This window comes from Camelus ferus, chromosome 11, assembly GCF_009834535.1.
Source record: "Camelus ferus isolate YT-003-E chromosome 11, BCGSAC_Cfer_1.0, whole genome shotgun sequence".
Classification (NCBI taxonomy): Eukaryota; Metazoa; Chordata; class Mammalia; order Artiodactyla; family Camelidae; genus Camelus; species Camelus ferus.
In genome coordinates, this window is record NC_045706.1 from 10154881 (window position 1) to 10173737 (window position 18857).

The following is an 18857-nucleotide window of genomic DNA, read 5'->3' on the forward strand; positions in this document are numbered from 1 at the left end:
CAACACAATCCAGTTGCTCAACAAAGTAAACTTTACAGTGTTCAGCATATAATTAAAAAGTAATGAACATGCCGTGATGCAAGAATGGTGGCCTATAACCAGGAGAAAAAAAATTAGTCCATAGAAATAGAGAGTAAGAGCCTAAATCCTTTTGTGTCTCTTATACAAATTCTTCTTTTCAGAATTAGCAACTTATTTTACTCCTGTCAGACTCTTTGAACACAAAGCTATTCTTGTTTATCTACCGTTTGATGTGCTTGACATCTAATTAACTAAAAATTTACAAGTCCTCAGAGGCCAGCTGATAGCTTCTGCCTTGAAAGAAACAAAGGCTGGACTTGCTTGGATGAGATAAAGAAAAGTTGCTCACTCACAACACATGAGAATAATGAATACTAGATAAATTCTTTCCAGGAGGGTGATGCACCAATTTCCTTTTCAGCTTCTCCAGGCTTTGCAAAATCGTCTTCTATTCCTATTTCCCCACCTCCACACCTGTTATTATTTCAAAGCCAATGAATGAGAATGCACAAGGCAAATATGGGCAAGATCCCAAAAGATGAAAGTAAGGAAATGCAAAATGAGACTCTATTTGGATGGTACCTTGGTTTTTTCTATTATTCTTGGGGAATTATGCCAAATTATTTCTTTTCTTTAACAAGCGTATTAAAAAGCAACCCAACATTCATTAACTATGATTTTACAAATAGCTGCCTAGCATAGCCTGCAGAAAGTGACAGTCACCAAGTACATAGAATACAGTGTGCCAGGAACAGGGGAGAGAAGGACATTTTTTTCCCATCTGGCCTTCAAAGTAGTAGTTCAGGAACTTAGCTTTAGCTTAGCTTTAGCTTAGCTTTATATTTAAAAAAAAAAAAAGTGATCAATTCAAATTTAAGCATTTACTTTGAATGTCACCCAGCCCCAACCACCACCACCACCACCACCACACACAAACAAGGTCTTGATATTGTTGTAGATTTGAGTGTGAAAGCAAATCTCTAACAATAAGAAGGATGTTTGTCCACTCTTTGAGTTTGGCTAGGCTCACTGGATTGCAGGGCCATTCAATAGTTCCAAAGGTTATTATACCATACGTCCTGGAGGTGAAGTGATTTCTGCTGTGTCCCTGACTCATGTCACTGTGTGGGTGGTGGTGTTCTGGCCAACAATGAGCATCAGAATTTGGGATTGAGTGACTTTTATAGCCATCTCACTAGGTTCTGAGAGCTCTCCAGGGCTGACAGCACAGGGCTAATTAGAAAGGCAACTCAAGTAATTGACTAGGTAATGAGGGGAAATGCCTGTGATTTAACTTTCACCTACTATTGTTCCCCGTGGGGCTTTGGAGGGGAAGTAATCACCTCCTCATTACTGCAAAGTGTTACTTGATGTGTGTTTTGTTGTTGCTGCCGTATTTGTTCCTTCCTCTGAACTCTGAGTTACAGGCAGACCTCGCTGTTTATTGTCCTTCACAGATTCTGCGCTTTTCAGATTGAAGGTTTGTGGCCACCCGGCCTCAAGCAAGTCTATTGGCACCATTTTTCCAACAGCATTTGCTCACTTCATGTCTCTGTGTCACACTTTGGTAATTCTCACAATATTTCAAACTTTTTCATTATTATTTTTGTTATGGAGAATCTTTGATCTGTGCTCTTTGATGTTATTATTGCAAACGATTATGACTTGCTAAAGGCTCAGATAATAGCAGTTTTTTAAGCAATAAAGTACTATTTAATTAAGAAATGTACATTTTTTTAGACATAATGCACACTTTAATAGACTACAGTAGAGTGTGAGCATAACATTTAGATGCACTGGGAAACCAAAAAATGTGTGTCTTGTGATAGTCATTTTATCGCAGTGGTCTGGAACCAAACTTGCAACATCTGGAAGCTCTGCCTGCATTTGTTCCGAGGTGGCTTGAGCTTCGCTTAGGTATTCCCCCAAGAGCCCCTGAGTTTCCAAGAGCTGAACGTGAAACAGCAAAACGCAGCAGTGAGCTAGTCTTACGCTTCCCCCAGTGCCTGAATTCCTTCCTCGGCAGACCCTGTGTCTGGTCTCCGCTTGCACACCTCCAGGTAGGAAACTCACTACCTCACTTGGAAGCCCATTTCTCTGCTTAACACTGAACTGAAGTCTCTCGCCTACTCAATGCTTCTAATTCTTCCTTTCGTCATATAAACGACGAGTCTACTCAAGTTTTCAAGTGATGGCTCTTCCGTCCTACCCTGCTCCAAGCCCTTCCACCCCTCCCCAAACCCCATCACCTCCCGTGTCCTCCCCGCTAGACAGTGACACTGCAATAAAATTCTGACCCTCTCAGTTTCTTTTTCTTTTCCCTTCTTTTGCTGCTTTTTTCCCCCTCTGTTCTTCCATCCTTCCTCTCCTCCTTTTTCCTTCCTTCCTTTTTTCCTTCTTTCTCTCCCTCTTTCCTTCCTTTCTTATTAAAAAGCATCAGAGAAAGACAGATATTGTATGATATCACTTATACGTGGCATCTAAAAAATACAGCAAGCTAATGAATATAACAAAAAAGGAACAGACTCACAGATAGAACAAACTAGTGGTTACCAGTGGGGAGAGGAAAGAGGGAGAAGGATATAGGAGTAAGGGATTAAGAGGTACAAACTATTAGGTATAAAATAAACTACAAGGATATATTGCACAATATAGGGAATATAGCCAATATTTTATAATAAATATGAATAGAGTATAACCTTTAAAAATTATGAATCAGTATATTGTACACCTGTAACTTCTATAGTATTGTCCATCAACATACTTAAATAAAAATCCACATATATATACAATTTGAAACATTGTTCAGAAACCCCATGATATGCCAAGTAAATCTGAAGATCTAATTGGCTGTGTTCAAGAATTCATGAGTCAGGCAACATCCTATCTAGTAAACAGAAAGGAGCTCAGAGGTGTTTTTATAGGCAGGAAGGTGGGGCAAGAAGCTATTAGCAAAAGAAAAGAAAGGATTGTTTCAGGCCAAGTAACCTTCTCTGGGGGGAAGGGAACAGCAGGGATCTTTCAGATGCAATTATCTCACTAGTGTCGATCCTTGATCAGAAAATTTCAGATATACAATTTTTAAAGGTCATTTCTGGGAGGAGTTGAAACAGCAATCAAGTCTTGGGGAGCAAATGACATCATGCTTGGCTTGTTATTTCTTTTTAACATTTCCCCGTAATTTTCTATTTTGTTAGAAGTGCAGGGATCATCATTTCTGTTTGTTAATTATGTTGATGTCTCTCCCAAGTGTTCTATTCCCCTAATGTTAGACAACTGGGAGAGATTGTTCTGAAAGTCAGAGAGAGCAGACAAGAGTGTTCTGACTGGAGAATTCATTGTGAGGCCAAGACACGTCGATGTCTTCTCTCCAGAATCTCTGTTAGTCATTCCTACTGACTCATAGTAGTTCCCTCTCTGAGCAGAAGTTTCCTTGAGGCCAGCCCCCACCATATGGCTGTTTTGACTGAGGGAAGAATTCAAAGTGATGTTTACAAAGCAAAGCGGTCTTGTGACTCCCAGGCAGCAGATCGGTGTCAAGTGGAAGAGGCCAGGCTTGACCGCCCAGCGTAGCCCTGGATGGCACCGCCAGAAGTGTCATTTTAACCTCCACCCTCTGCATCGCAACTACGCAACAAATGCTTGACTACAGATGTCAGGGCGTAAGTGGGTAACTCTCCAGGCAGACCACACAGCCAAACCTCCACTTCTCTCCCACCTTGCCTGGGAAGCTCTCTTCCCTTTATTGAGACCATCGTTCTCCGTCCTCACCCAGTGTTGAGGTCCACAAGTGCAGGAATGTTTGTCTGTTTTGTGCACTGATGTCTCCTCAATGCCTGAGTCACAGCTCGCCATGCAGACTCATGCTGCTTCTGCCCCTCCCATCCCTGGAAGACCGTTCCTGTCTCCCTGCCCACTCTGGAACACCCAGCACCGTCCCCACAATAACCTCAGGCCATCAAGAAAAGCAGGTTTTCAGAGCCTGGGGGAGAGAGAAACCCAGAGAACAGGACAGCAAAGGCTCCCATCCTTTCTGATTTCCCCTTCAGCAAAGACAGAACCCAAACCAATATCTCAGTAAATCATCTTACCTTTCATAGACCAGCCAATGAGCACTCAGCATTATTTATCCATCTTTTAGCTGTCAGGGAAAAAGAAGACATGAGTGTGAAGATAATTACAAAGATTTCAAAGGTCTTTCTCACTGAAATGATGAAGTTTGAGAAGTTCCTCTCTCCAGTCCCTGAATAATGAGATAGCATTCGCAGCCATAAAGGGATTTTTCTTTCTCTTTTGTGGAACAAAAGAGCTCAACTTTCCATGTCGGGGAGGCAGATGAAGTTCTACACAGACTGCCAGACTCAGCGCCCATCAGCACAGGTGGCCAGAGAGAGGGGAGGAGGGAGGGAGGGAGGGGCAGAGAAACACTGGGAGAGGAGGAGAGAGCTTAGAAGTCACAGACAGACATCAATGCACAGAAACCCAGAAAAGACGCTCTGAAGGACAGGATGGAGACAGAAAAGGAATCACCAAAAAGAAAACAGCAAGAGTTAGAGCACACCAGTGCTGAACTGCAGATTAAATGCTCTATCATTCCCCAAACTTAACTAATTTCTCATTAAAGCAGTAGCTATACCATGTAGGTACCTTGGGGGAAAAATGATTTCATTTAATGAGCTGTCTTATTGCAAACCTGTTTCAAGGATCAGCCTCTTAAAGAAATAATATGTTTGCTATCCTTTGCCTGCCCTCGCTTTCCAGGCACTTCTCCACGTGTGCAGGCAGACCTCGGAGATATTGCGGGCTTGGTTCCAGATCCCCGCAATAAAGCAAATATTGAAATACAGTGAGTCGCTCGAGTTTTTTGGTCTCTGCGTGCTTAAAAGGTGTGTTTACACTAGTCTGTAGTCTACTAAGTGTGTAACAGCATTATGTCTAAACAAGTGTACATATCTTAATTTTAAAATGCTTTGTTGCTAAAAAATGCTAACCGTCATCTGAGTCTCCAGTGAGTCACAGTAGTAACGTCCAAGATCATTGATCACTGATCACCATAATGAATATAGTAGTGATGAAAAAGTTGGAAACGTTGGGAGAATTACCAAAATGTGACACAGAGTCATGAAATGAGCAAATGCTGTTGGGAAAATGGCACCAATAGACTTGCTTGATGCACGGTTGCCACAAACCTTCCATTGGTAGAAAATGCAGTGTCTGTGAAGTACAATAAAGCAAAGCTCAATAAATCGAGGGGTGCCTGTACTTGGGGTTTTGAATTTGTTCTCTCCTAGCCCTCTGGGTATCGAATTAAAAGCTCCCTTGGCCTCTTCTGTTCTGGTCTTTCTAGCAAATACCTTTTGGTTTTGTAAAAAATTAATAAACAAGAGCCCTCAATTAAAGAGTTGGGGGACCAGAAGGCGGAGCTCTCACACTCTACAGCAGCAGAGCCCAACAGGGAGAGGAAAGACTCCTCCTCCATCCTGGCAAGAACTCAGCCCACACAAAGCCGCGGCGTCTTTGTTTATTATGTCTTCCCGACTTTCTTTTCCCCTCTATAAAAGCATTCTCCTTCCCTTGCCATGTGGGGACTCGTACACGGCTTGCCAGGGTTGTAGACCCTGAACTGCAATTCTCTGCTGCTCCAGAATAAACCCATTTTTGCTGAAGAAACAGCTGGCAGGCTATTTGTTTCAGGTCAGCAGTTTGCAGACACGTTGATATGTTTTAATGAACCAGCCTGGGGCTCTAAGTGTGTGATAGACGGCTTCTTAAAAGATCTTTGTAAAGCTGTGATAAATTGTATCATTTGAGAAGGGGTTGAAACTAGTGTGATGGTTAATACTTAGGTTATAAAAGGAAGGCTTCTGTTAAGTTGGTTGGTTTGCTTTGTTCACGGTCTCTGGGCTTGGCTGATATGTTGCTGGTGTTATTTTGGCTTCTCCCTCCACAGAGATAAATGTGATAGCGCTTTGAACCTTCTGAAACACTTTCAGGAGAAGAAGCATTCCATACTCTATAAGAAGGGAAGGCCAGGAGATTCTATTTTACTCAAGATGGCCCTCAGGGAACTGTGGAGTAATCGGAGTGACATGAGACCAGGAATGAAGAATTCTCTCACTTTTCCATGTGTCACCTTGAGTAGGTGACCTGAACTTGATGAGCTGCCGTTAGAGGGATAATGGTGAGAAATACTAAGATGATGTGCCCATTCATTAATTCCGCAGCCTACCAAGGGCCTCCTCTGTGTCAGACCCTGGGGGCAGAACTGTGAATGAGACAGAGGGGATCCCGGCTCTCACGAGACCTACACTCTGGTGAGGGCAGAAAGGGGAAAAAAATGTATCTGTTTGCTAAAGTTGCAGTAACAAAGTACCACAGACGGGCACCTTAAACCACAGACGTGTATGTATCATCTCAGTTCTGGAGCCAGAAGTCCGAGACCAAGGCGTCAGCAGAGTGGGCTCCTTCCGAGAGCTGTGAGTGAGGGTCTGTTCCAGGCCTCTCTCCCCGGCTTGTCGATGGTCTTCCCTCTGTGGGTCTGTCTCCAAATATACCCCCCTTCTGAGAACACTGGTCATATTGGATTAGGGCTCACCCTAATGACCTCCTTTTACCTTGATTACCTCTGTAAAGACCCTCTCTCTCTATAAGGTCACAGCCTAAGGTACTGGGGGTTAGGATTTCAATACATGAATTTTGAGGGATGCAATTCAACCTGTAAGAATCTATGAATAATGTAATTGTGACATGAAGGAACTTAATAGGAAAATCTGAGAGAAAAGTAATTGCGCATGTGTGTAGGGGGGTGTTGTGAGAAGAGAAACAGAGGGCCGACATGGTGAGGGATGCTCTGAGGAGGGGGCTTCTGAGCTGAGACCAGAAGAGAAAGAGAAAGAGCCAGGCTCAGAGGAGCTGGGGTGGAGCTGCTGGGTGCAGAGGGCACAGGGATGCAGTGACAATAGACAGAAAGGAGGGAGCCCCCAGAATAGACAGAAGTCCAAACAAAAGGCCACGTATTGGGTGATGGTATATATATGCCATTCTACAAGAGGCACAACTTTAACAACAGAAAGCAGATCCAGGGCACCTGGGGCCAGAGATGGAGGAAGGCTCGGAGAGCGTAGGAGCAAAAGGAAACTTCCAGGATGGGGGAGCAGTTCTGCATCTCATGATGCTGGTGGTTCTGTAACCTATACAATAATCAAAGTTTAAAAAGCTAGGTGCTGAAAACAGGTGACATTTATTCTATGTAAACAATACCTTAATAAAGAAGGAACACAGTTATGTTGTGATCTCTTTTGTGTGAAACTTACAGGATTCAAGCCATGTTAAGTAGTTCAAAATGGAGTCACAACGGCTAATGTGAACATCCGTGTTAGTTGTTTCAAAATGTCTGCTGGAGGACTGTGAGCATCTTAGACTGGCAAACTAAGGGTGCCACCTGCGATGAGAAGTCTGATGGGCCACGTACATCACTGGAACTAAAGCCACTGTTAGAGCAAGACTCCCTCCCCAGAGGGAACTGCTGCTCCTTAAAAAGAGACCCCAGAGCCGAGCGGCTGAAAGGCTCTACTGCCGGAGGACCGACTCCACGCCGCTGGGACGGCTGTGTGCTAACTGTGTGCAATACACTCTGCGAGTCGTGAACTGAATATCCACGACGTGTCCTAGGTCTCCAGTCCCGTGACTCTTACCTGGCCTCACCGCTGGGCCCTGGGACACACACGCATGTGCACACGCACAAAGGCTTTGGCTCGAGTGGATCACGGGCTAGGAGGCAGAGGCAGATGTGGTGATGCAGGTAGGAGGCGTCACAGTAGCTTAGGTGAGAGAAGGTGACAGAGGGTGGCAACAGTGAAGCTGGGGAGAGTGGGTAAGTGAGGAGTGGTTCCGTCACAGGAAATGCCTAGGATCTGGGTTTCAGTGGATGAGTCCACAGTGGCCCCACAGTACACAGAACACGGCACTGGCTGAAAGATCAACCAAAATGAAACATTATCATTTCCGAGACCCCTCCTCCCGGAGTAGAGGACACGCTAAGAACAGCCCCGCAGAGCGGTCTCCTCTCTAAGCTGTCCCTCGGGGAGAAAGGGAGGCGGCCGCAGGGCTCATGAGGATCACTTGTGAGTGTTCACTGGATTCCGGGTCCTCCTTCCCCAGGGTCTAATTCAGGAGCTCGGGGGCAGCACCCGGGAATCAGTCATCAGATGAACAAGGAAACCACCCTGGCCCCGTGTGCATGTGACCTGAGGACCTGGGGAAAGGGAACAAGGAAAAACGCTGGGACTCTCCCTTCCAAGCCCCCTTACCTCTGCGGCTGGCCACAGGACAGGTCCAGCCGGCGTAGATGGATTCCAAGCAGGTTCACTCCGTGAGGGCAGAAGAGTCTTGCATATCACAGCTCTCAGGCTGGGCTCTGTTTGCGCTGTCTGCCACCTGCTTTGCCAAAGAGAATGAGTCAGTAACCTCTCACATCCAAAAAAGACCAGGGGCTGGGGAACAAATCCCTCTATTCTTGGCCATTTTATTAGTGCATTGCAACGTTACATTTCCTTCACCTTAATAGAGCATGAAATTAAAATATACGGATCCACAAAAACACCTGCCTTTTGTGAACCAGCTCAAACTGTTAATTATGTCTCCTAAGGATCCTGCCATGCACTTCGTGTTATTAAGTCCTTTGTAATTTAATTACAATTTAATGAGAGCTTTACATAGCCTCTCCTAGGCCTTTCAATTTAATCATCAGCATTAACAATGTTCTATTCTTTGTTATTTTTCAGAGTCCTTCCATTTATCTTTAAATGTAAGTATTTATATTAAATTTACATTCCATGGTCCAGAATTTTAAAGCCATCATTAACTGAAGGGTAACTCATTTTCAGCCTGTTTGCTATGCGGTGTATGGGTAAAACTAGAATCAAAGTATATGGGCTACATGGGGTGAGGTTTTTTTGTTTGTGATTTTTTTACCAGTAGGTAGCAAAGGATCCTCTTCCTGCCGTTTCACTACTGACTTTATTTTGAAAATTACGGAATTTTTAGTTAAATCAGAATATTGTTTAGATTTCTAAATTGTCTATGTATTTTGGCTCTGGATTTAAAATTATACCTTATGAATGTCTATGATTTAGCTTTTAAAGTATCTCACACGTGTTTTTAAATTTGCTTGCGAGGGTAACTGCTGCAATTTAAAAATATCTTGACTTTGGACTGATGTCAATTCAAGACTTCCCCTCCCCCGACCCCACAGCAGGATGGTCGCTCCGTAGCTCGGTGCCCACGCAGGTTTGGAAGGACCACAGCTGGAGAGGGCTGCACTGGGGCCCATCTGACAAGGTCTTTACAAAGGGGGACATGCACTCCCTGGGCTGAGCCCACAGAGGAGACGGCTGATCAAAGACACCCTGATGGTTCTAAGTGGCACGCCCAGCGCAGAGCTTCTCAGGGGACCACTTACACAGCCACTCGAGTCTTTCCAAACGCAGTCTGTTACCTGATCTGCTGGCAAGTGACAGTCCTCTGACATCAAAGATGCGCCCCTTCACAGCAGGCTGAGGAATCTGGAGAACCTCTTGGTGCATCTGATCAGAACTGAACGAAGGGACGCTCACGGCTTTGAAAAGAACAAGCTGGAAAAGGAGCGGCGTGCTCTGCACCCAGGCTAAAACCTGTCCTGGACTGGCAGCCTTCAAACAATGTGAAGAGCTGAGCCAGACACAGCGTATTCCTGATTCTGCTCTGGCACCTTCTGCCGGAGCCCTATCACGCTGAAATGCCGCCTGCCAGACAGGAATGGGAACATGCTGCTGCTTGAAGAAGCCTCTGAGCACTGGGATCCTAAGGGGGAAGACCTCCCACCCGGAGGGAGGCTGCTGCTCACCTGCAGCATCACCCAGCCGTTCCCGTGAGAGGATATGGTACCCATGAGCCCTCAGAAAACCACAGTGACCTACCCCCCAAGCTTGGCAGTCAGGCACCTTTATTTTCACCGTGTTTGGCGGAAGCCTACTTGTGAGGTTATTCATCTCATTTCCTTCTGGATTCAGTGACCTCAACAGCCCTAGACATACTAAGGCTGCGGCTCTAAGCTGCAACTCCATTTCAGACTCACATGCTCTGAGGGGCTGACTGTTCATTCTGGAAGGTTCTCCACCTTTGGCCCCAAGCTCAGCACCTAGAATGGCTACACTCAGAGCTGGCTTTGGGCCGGCTCCCCACCCTGGCTGCAGACCGGTATAAAACTCCTTCATCCCTGTATGACCTTTGTGTGCTGAATGGCCAACATCACGTCTCCAGGTGGGAGTTTTTATTATGTTTTACAACCATGAAAACACAGGACGGAGGCTGTGACAGCAAACCTTTCAGACAGAGGAATCGACCAAGATGCACCCGCCCACCCTTACAGCCCCCTTCCACACGTCTCTCAGAGAATGTTCCTGGGTCCTTCCTTCGCAAATTCAGGAGGGTTGAAAGTAGACATTTAAAGTAGCAGGAACACCGTCGGCAAAATGGAAGCAGAAGATAACTTTGAGAAAGAACTGATGAGAAACACAATACAGAAAACCTCTTCTCTGGTGTTACGAGGTCGGGGTGGAAGAGTGTGCCCTGGGCTCAGCGTCCATCCTCCCGAGGTCCGGGTCATACGGGGCCCTCGGTGACCCCCTCCAGGGGCAGGCTGGGGGCGCTGTCGGCTGGGGGCCTCTCGTCTTTCTTCAGCGAGGTCGGGACTCGGAGACTGACATAGGGTTTGTGACAAGCTGTGTTGGCCAGAGGAGGGTAGTGCTGTCTGTAGCAAATGTAGGCAAAAATGAGGCCAATGACTCCGCCAACAAAAGAATCTGGGAGGAAAGAGCAAAACCAGGAGAAATGCCTTACGATTCGTTCAAATGTGGCCAGTTATGTTTTCCAGAAAGCATTTTTCCTACCGGTTCCAATGACTGGCTTGCTTGTTGGACCCCCTGAAAGACCAAAGGGAAGAGAGACCACACTGGAGGTATAAATCTTGGTGCCCTCTGCAAACTCATCATTTCTAGAACTTAAACACTCCTTTTAAGTGTGTACTTGATTCTCCCTTCTCTATAAAATATGCATCTGAGCATGGCACAAACTCAGATTTGCATTCTTGATTTTGAAAATCAATTCTGAATTCTGGAAGAAGAACTCCAGCCATCTCTAGGGGATCTAAATGCCCTCAGGGGCTGTGATTTCTTTTTCTTTCGCGAGTTCCTACTAGAGTCCTGCAGTCTTGCCGGTGCACCACAGAAACCCTGCAGGCGCACCGGTCTCTCCCCCGCAGTAAGTGACTTCCCAGGGATGAATGACGCTTCTGAGTCACAAAGTGAATAAAACATTTTATAACACAGTAGGATTGGCTGACTCAGCAGACCTAGTGGGAGGGGCCAATCCCTCCAACAAACCAGAGGTTTCATCGCGTGAGGAGGGTAGACAAGGCAAGGGAGGGTGTCTGCAGGCCAAACAGGCCCCTCTCCACGGCACGGCCCCTTGCATTCAAAGAGGGCATTCAGCTGGTGCCCAACAGAGACCCCATGAAAGCAGCCCACCCCAAAACCCCTCATTCTGTGTGAGTGCGTGTGTGCACATGTGCCCTTTAAACAGTGTCTATGGGTTATTCTTGCCAAAACGATGACAAAGCAATGGGAACCCTCCCTGACAAAAGCAACTTGGAACCCTTGCAGAGGCCCCTGCCAGCCTGAGCGGTCATTCTTAATTTGAGGGTTTCCACGGTCATCTTCATAATCTTGTTGAATTGCCCACATCTGCTATGGGCCGTAGCCTCAGCCCATTTTACAGAGGAAATTCAGGCTCAGAGAGGCCCACAGAGCTCTCCACAGCCACACCCCTTGTCAATGACAGAGCTGGACTTGAACCCTGGGGTCCTGACTCTGCACCCGCGCTGCTCCTTGGGCTGTTCTCACACCCTGGCACGTTCATTCCAGGCTTTCTGATATCCCAGCTTTCAGAACACGGCATGCACTTGGGGTTCAGGTGAGGAGCAATGGCTTTGCTTAACTGATCAGCGCCCAGGATGGTACATTTCCAGATACTTCCCAGTACGCAACACACTGCGTACAGACCTCGTTTAAGTCACAAGCTGACCCTTCTGGGTCTCCTGCAAGGGAGTCTGGGGTGGTCATCAAGGAAATTTATCTTCCAAGAAAACAAACTGTTCAACACTGAGATTTCTTCATTCCAGGTATCAGTCCTTTCGTTATATAGGTATCCTGGCTCCCTCTAGAATAACCGGGATCATTTCTGAGGGAGGGGGACAATATTTTGGTATTTTATTACCTTTTGAAGAATTGCTTCTACCTTCAGCATTTTTCCTAGACTAACAGCAAAATGTTTAATAGTTCTGTAATAAATAGCTTTAAGCTATTTTAAATAAATTTGGCAATTTAGTACATGTAATTTTATTTGTAAATAGCTGCCAAGCAGGTAAGGAACATAGGCATTTCTGTGATGGCAGCATGAAACCCACTGTGTGCAGACCAAGTGCCCAGCCACCACTCTGGAGCCTGGAGTGGGGACAAGCAGCTAGTGATGGTTCTTCAAGGGTAAATAGATGAGGTTATCCTCCCAATCAACATCCTTCCCGTTGCTCTTAGGGACTTGACTTCAAGGCTACACACCTAGTCCTGTCAAGCCCCACAGCCATCTCCAGCCCCCAACTCTACAGCAGCCACTGTCTTCCCTTCTATTCCTCCACAAAGCTTGCTTCTACAGCCTTCTTCCCCTTCCTACAAATGCTGCTCTAATCCTGGGCATCCCTTCCCTTCATCCCCTCGCCTATTCAATTTCTACTCATCCTGTGGAACTCAACTTGACATCCTTGTGCAACGATGCCTCACCCGACTTCCAGACTAGGCCAGGTCTCCCAGGTACACACTTTCATTATCCCCCGTGGGATCAGAACGGCAAATAATGCCGAACTGTTTGATTATTAATGTTTAACGTGGGACTTAACTCCACGCGGGTATGGGCTGTGTCTATCTCATTGGCTGTTGACTCTTCAACACCTGGAAGAGCACTCTGCTCACCTCGCGCAGAATTAAGCTGGTGGAGGGAAGCGGATGAATAAATATAAGCACAGTAATCGGGGGCTAGATTCCTGCCCCTGTCCTGTGGTGTCCTGTGTGGGCCCCGTTCCCCTCTCTGGGCTTCGGTTACCCCATCAGAAACATTTAAGAGCACCGAACAAGTCCATGGCAGCTACAGGCCTTCCCACATAAGTGTTCTAGGAATTTGATTTCCAGGGTCAGCCTACGGAGACCAGCTTTCAGATCACCTGGAAACTGCACCAAGGCATATTCAGAAAGTGGGTCATATCTTTGGGATAAAAACATCACTTAGAAACAAAAGTCATTCTAACTGGTCAAAGAGAAAGACTGAGTCATTGTGGCTACTTCTCTCCATAGGAGCTCAACACGGTGAGACCGTGTGGCCGCCACCAGCAGAAAGGCAGACAAAACACATTAGTGGCCGCTCAGCCCTGGTGAGTAGCCACCAAGGTAGGAGGGGCGGGGAGGACCATCTGAGAGACAGCAGAGAAACCCAGGGGCCCATCCTGCTCCCAGTACAGGCACCTGGGGCCAAGGTAAGGTACCCAGCACCTACTCTCAACCCTGAGCCAAGAATCCTCCAAGCTGAGGGGTCCTCAAAAAAGACCCTGCAGCCCCCAGCAGGGCAAGTGTCTGCACTTCTGAGCCTCAGTTCCCCAGCTCCCAAACAGAGATCTCAAAATCCACGCCACTGAGTTGCGACAAGGATTCAATGAGACCTGCTTCTAAAGATTATGTCCCAGGGCGTGCCACAAAATAAGACCTTCAAGTACAGTGTTTAAAAAATAGTCCCAACTGTTCTTCTGTTCCTCTCCGGAACTACTGGGGACTTTCTAATCCTTCCGCATCCTTCTCTTCACATAGCAACTCAGCAGTCTAGACTTCTCAGCTCTTTTGTGTGGCCAAACCTTCACAGCATTTTAAATAAACATCTCATGAACTTAAAAAAAATGAGTCACCCAAGACATTAAAAAAGTAACATGCACTGTGACTTCCTGAGCGGGGCCATGAGGCATTATTACTGCGATTAGAGCGAGTCCCTCAAACTGAGCGGCTCTTCACATGGCCGGTGGCCAGCAGCCTGTGACGTAAGCCAGGGCTTTTCTTGTTCAAGGTCTTAGACTCGCACTGTAGTTTTGTTTTCCCAATAACCCCAGAGAAGAGCCCCATGGGGCATTATTTTTATTGAAATCTGAAATGATCCAGGACATCTGCATTTGAGCCACTGACGACTGAACAGACCAAACCGCAAAACCTACAAATAATGCCATTTGACTTTCTATTTTCTGTGACAAAGCATTTTATTAGGTGCCTCATTGACCAAAAGACATCAAATCATTCCAAGTACATGTTCCCCAGGCTTCCTGATGCAGCTGCAAGGGAGAGACTGGTGACTGCTGCCAACACTGTTTTCCCATTTAATGGAATGAGTAAAAAGTGGTACCGTAGGTGCCGCCAGAGTTATCAGAAGCAGCCAGGGCAATGAGAGGTCTAGCGAAGGCGCCTTTTCGGCAGAGTCATTCGGGGCTTTGTTTATTACAAAGGTGCTGAACAAGATTTAAAAAATGACTTACTTTATGACCGAGAATGTCATCAAGTGCCTCATGTGGACGACTGTCACTTGGATGAAATCACATTCACATCCTGCAGAGTGTGTGCTGGCAAGGAAGGCTGGCAGGGGACAAGGAGGCCTTTATTAGGGAAAAAACTACTTGGGACTGACTTCATCCCAAATAAAGCAGCGTGGGACTGAAGGGTTCCCACAGGGGAATATGTGGATCTCAGTGTCCCCAAGTACATAATGCCACAGTCTCCTCACTCAGCACTGATGTCATTCACTCATCACGTATATTGTACGGGGATCAGGCATCAGGAGTGAGGCCCGATCTTAGGGCACGAGGCTGAACAAAACAGACATGCTCCCAGTCCTAGGGGGCAAGACAGACACTGAAGAGTGACAGCCTTATCAGGGAGCTACAGCTGTCACACGCGCCATGAAGGAGAAGGCGGGTCTGTGAGGTCGGCCAGTCAAGTGGCCAGGCTTGTCTGGACCAGGGGGTTTTCGCTGGGACAAGCCCCACAGGCCAGCCCTGCAGGACTGGCAGGTGTGAACCAAGGGGACTGGGACGTGGAGGCAGGGAGGGCAGCACAATTGTCCAGGCAGAGGAGGGAAGGGGCGTGGCAAATTCAAGAACTGGGAAGCCCATCTTCTACCAGTGAAGTGGTGTCTTTGTAATTTTACAGGACATTAGTTGACCGAGTTTCTGGCGTGGGCGGGAGAAGAAGGTTTTCCATATTCCCTGAGGCTCTGTTGCACCCTCAGCCTGGACCAGGGGCCCCATTGGCTCTCTGGGCTGCCATAGATGCACCCTTCTCAGCCCCTACTTACCAAGGGGGGCGCTGACTCCCTCTTAGCTGCCTCACTCACCTGCGTTTCCCCAGAGCCCCACAGCTATTATTTAGTAAATGTTCGGTGAACTGAGATGCACTGAAGAACAGACACCACCAGCCACAAAATTTCCACGAGAGGGGAAATTCAGAGGGAAAGAGAGGAGATTCATGGCTGCCCGAGCCTGGGTGAATGGGGCATGACAATTTTCTGCAATTAGATAGTGGTGATGGTTGCACAACTCTGATTATACTAAAAACCATTGAATTGTTCACTTCAAAGGAAAGAATTTATGAATTATGAGTTATAAATTATACCTCAATGAAGCTATTCAAAAAGGAGGGTTAAAATCAACACCAGATGGGCTCCAGTGATAGTGGAAAGAGCGCTAGACTTTAAATCAGGCAGCCTAGATTTGAATCCTTACCTGTAAAGGGTGCATAGCCCCACCCCCTTCTCATGAGGTCAAAGGACAGGAAAGGATCCCACAGAGTCTGGTCGACTGAAGTGCCAGTACCTACCAGCCCTGCTCTCCGGCTCTGGCACAAATAAGCAGAAAGGCTTCTGAAGATGTGCTGTCAAGTCCCTGAGAGGAACACATCCCTCCCTGTCACCATGGCAACATCCAGCATCACTGAGCTGGTCTGACATGGGACCTTGGATGCCTTGGGCTCTTATGGGGCCAAGATCCTAGGGTAGGTAAATACCAGCTCCAGAAAACTCAACCACCCCGCATGACTGTTTCTGTTCTTTTTATCCTACTACTAATGAAGCTTCCTGTTTTTGTGACTTTGAGTTTCCATAAGAGAACTTATTTAGCACAAAGGATGCACGATCTACCCGGGACACTGTAAGCTGGAAGGGCAGCGCCACATCTGTCCACCTCACTACGGTGCCTCCATCAGAGAATGTGTCTGGCACACAAGTACAAGAGACATATGAATGAATGAATGAAAGAATGAACATTTAAAGTTTAATTTGTTTTGTTCATTTATAAAGAAAAAGAACTTTCAAAGAATAAGAGTAATTTTAGTAAAACCCATATATAGAAAAAATAATAGTAAGAAAGAAATATAATTTTGTCAAAATCATTCATTCATTCCACACTTATTTGTTGAACACTGTTACGCATAATGAATGTCGCCCCTTTCCCCAAAGATATGCTGAAGCCCTAACCCCCAGAACCTCAGAATGTGACCTTATTTGGAGTCAGAGTCTATACAGAGATAATCAAGTTAAAATGAGATCATTAGTATGGGCTCTGAAACAATATGACTGGCGTCCGTATGGAAAGGGGAAATTGGGACACAGAGACGGACACATACAGAGAGAAGACGATGTGAAGAAACAGAAGGAGAGTACCACGAGACGATGGAGGCAGAGCTTGGCATTACACTTCCATAAACCAAGGTACATCTGAGGCCAATGAAGCCAGAAGAGGCAAGGAAGAATCCTTTCCTTCCAGGTGTCAGAGGGAGTGTGGTCTGGCTGAGCCCTTGATTTTGGACTTCTGGCCTCCAGAAATATGAGGTGATTTCTATTCCTCTAAGCCACTCAGTTTGTGGATGTTTGTTTCAGCCACCCTAGGAAACTGACACAAGTACCTATTACGTGCCATGCCAACAAAAGAGACACAAATCCCTGCCCACGAGGAGATTTTATTCTAGTGCCAAGTACAGCAAACTACGTGAACTGTTCACTTACATATTGTCTACACATATAGCTGCTTTCACACCACGAGAGTGTGGGAATGGGCTGCAATTTCAACAGGGGGGTCACCACAAGGTGTCCTCACCTGAGCTAAGTAAGATAAGGAGTGGGGAAGGAAACAAGTCACATCCACATCTGAGAGAAGAGCATTCCAGACACAGGAAGAGCCAGTGTAAAGGCCCTGAGGTGGGAAGGCGCTGGCATGAACAAGGAGGGGCAGTGGAGATACTATCCGAGAGGCAGGACCTGAGGGACCAGGTCTCATAGCCAGTTCAGGACCTGGGCTTTGATGCTGGCTGCTACAGGGAGTCACTGGGGGTTTTAGCAGAGGAGTGGCACCACAAGGGATACAGACTTAAAGGCTCATCCTGGCTGCAGTGTGAGAGGAAAAGGGGGAAGGAGGGAGACTGGCAGTGAGGCTTCAGCAATAATCCAGGGAACAGGTGACGGTGGTTTGGACTAGAGCAGGAAGAGGAAGTTGGATTCTGGAAATATTTGAAGGTAGAGCCAATAGGAGAAACCATAGAAAACCACAGAAAGCAGAGAGAAGAAGTCCCTCGAGTGAAATGAAGCAAGGTTGTCAGTGAGACTGGGGAGCAGCCAACGCCCATCTTCCCTGGGGACTAAGCCACGGGGAAAGGCCAGGGCAGAGGGCCGAGGGCAGAGGGTGGCGAGCCTGGCTGAGAAAGCTTCTCTTGAGGCCCCAAAGCTCCCTGTCCAGAGAGTTCTGATGGAGGGGGTGACCTGGGGCTGCAGACGGCTCCAGCCCTCCCACAGGGATGCCCTGGGGATGAAGGCAGAGATGGGCGGCCTCATAGGCAGTCAAGGCTCAGAGGTTCCCAGACCCTGAGCAGCACTTGGCAGCAGACGATACACGTGAATGCAGAGCCCAGCACATGGGGCAGCCGACGGTGGAGGGAAGGCGAGGGGAGGCCAGTTCACTCAAGACGGAGGCTATCATTGGGAAAACCTTAGTACTTTTGTTCTGTGTAAGGCTGGTGGGCTTCTGGTGGGAGCAATAATATAGTTCTAAGGGCTCCTTTTCAGGTCACTTCATTTAGAAAATCTAGAGATTGCTTCTGATGGCCTCAGGGAGGCCTGGTGAACAGCGTGTGCCGCTGAACTGGGTGTGTGCTTGGGGGGAGAGGGGTGAGTCAGGAAGAGGCGGGGAGGGAGCAGCCTCTGCCTGGCTTTTCAGTGTGGCTCATGGAAAGTCAGGTGCAGTGCCCCCGTCCCCAGCCACCCCACCTGCAGGGTTGACAATCTCCTGGAGCCTGAAAACTAAATTCCTTTCCCATCACAGCCCCTTCGCAGCCCAGTCAGGGGAACCAGGATGGCAGTGGCACCATCTTGACATTTCAGCCCAGTCAAACACGGCGTCTGTGACTGGGACGGGTGCTTCCCAACCTCCCGCTGGGTGGAAACAACCAACCTGCTTCCTCCCTAGAGACCCATTTTTCTGGATTACAGTCAGAGGGAGATGCTCTTTCTTATGATGAAACACTACATAAGGCACCCGGGGCTGCTTAAAATGACCTATCATTAGAGAAACCAGTGTTGGTTAGAAGTTTACCCAAAAGCCGGAGTCATATAAGGAAAGCCTGGGTCCAGATACAGGGATCTGAGGGCAAGGGAGCTCGTTATCTCACCCCTTC

General features: G+C 47.1%; 1 protein-coding gene across 4 annotated transcripts in view; it reads right to left on the reverse strand.

Annotated features, from left to right (window-relative positions):
• Positions 1 to 10315: 10315 nt before the first annotated feature.
• The window catches only part of PLPP4 (phospholipid phosphatase 4), a 114569-nt gene continuing 106027 nt past the window's right edge, over positions 10316 to 18857 (reverse strand). For 3 of the 4 annotated variants that reach the window (XM_032490768.1, XM_032490770.1, XM_032490769.1), the window contains one exon: positions 10316 to 10862. In XM_032490768.1, the coding sequence (XP_032346659.1) occupies positions 10663 to 10862 (200 nt within the window). In that variant the 3' untranslated portion in view covers positions 10316 to 10662. The remainder of the gene's footprint in view (positions 10863 to 18857) is intronic. The other variant, XM_032490771.1, reaches the window with a different exon arrangement.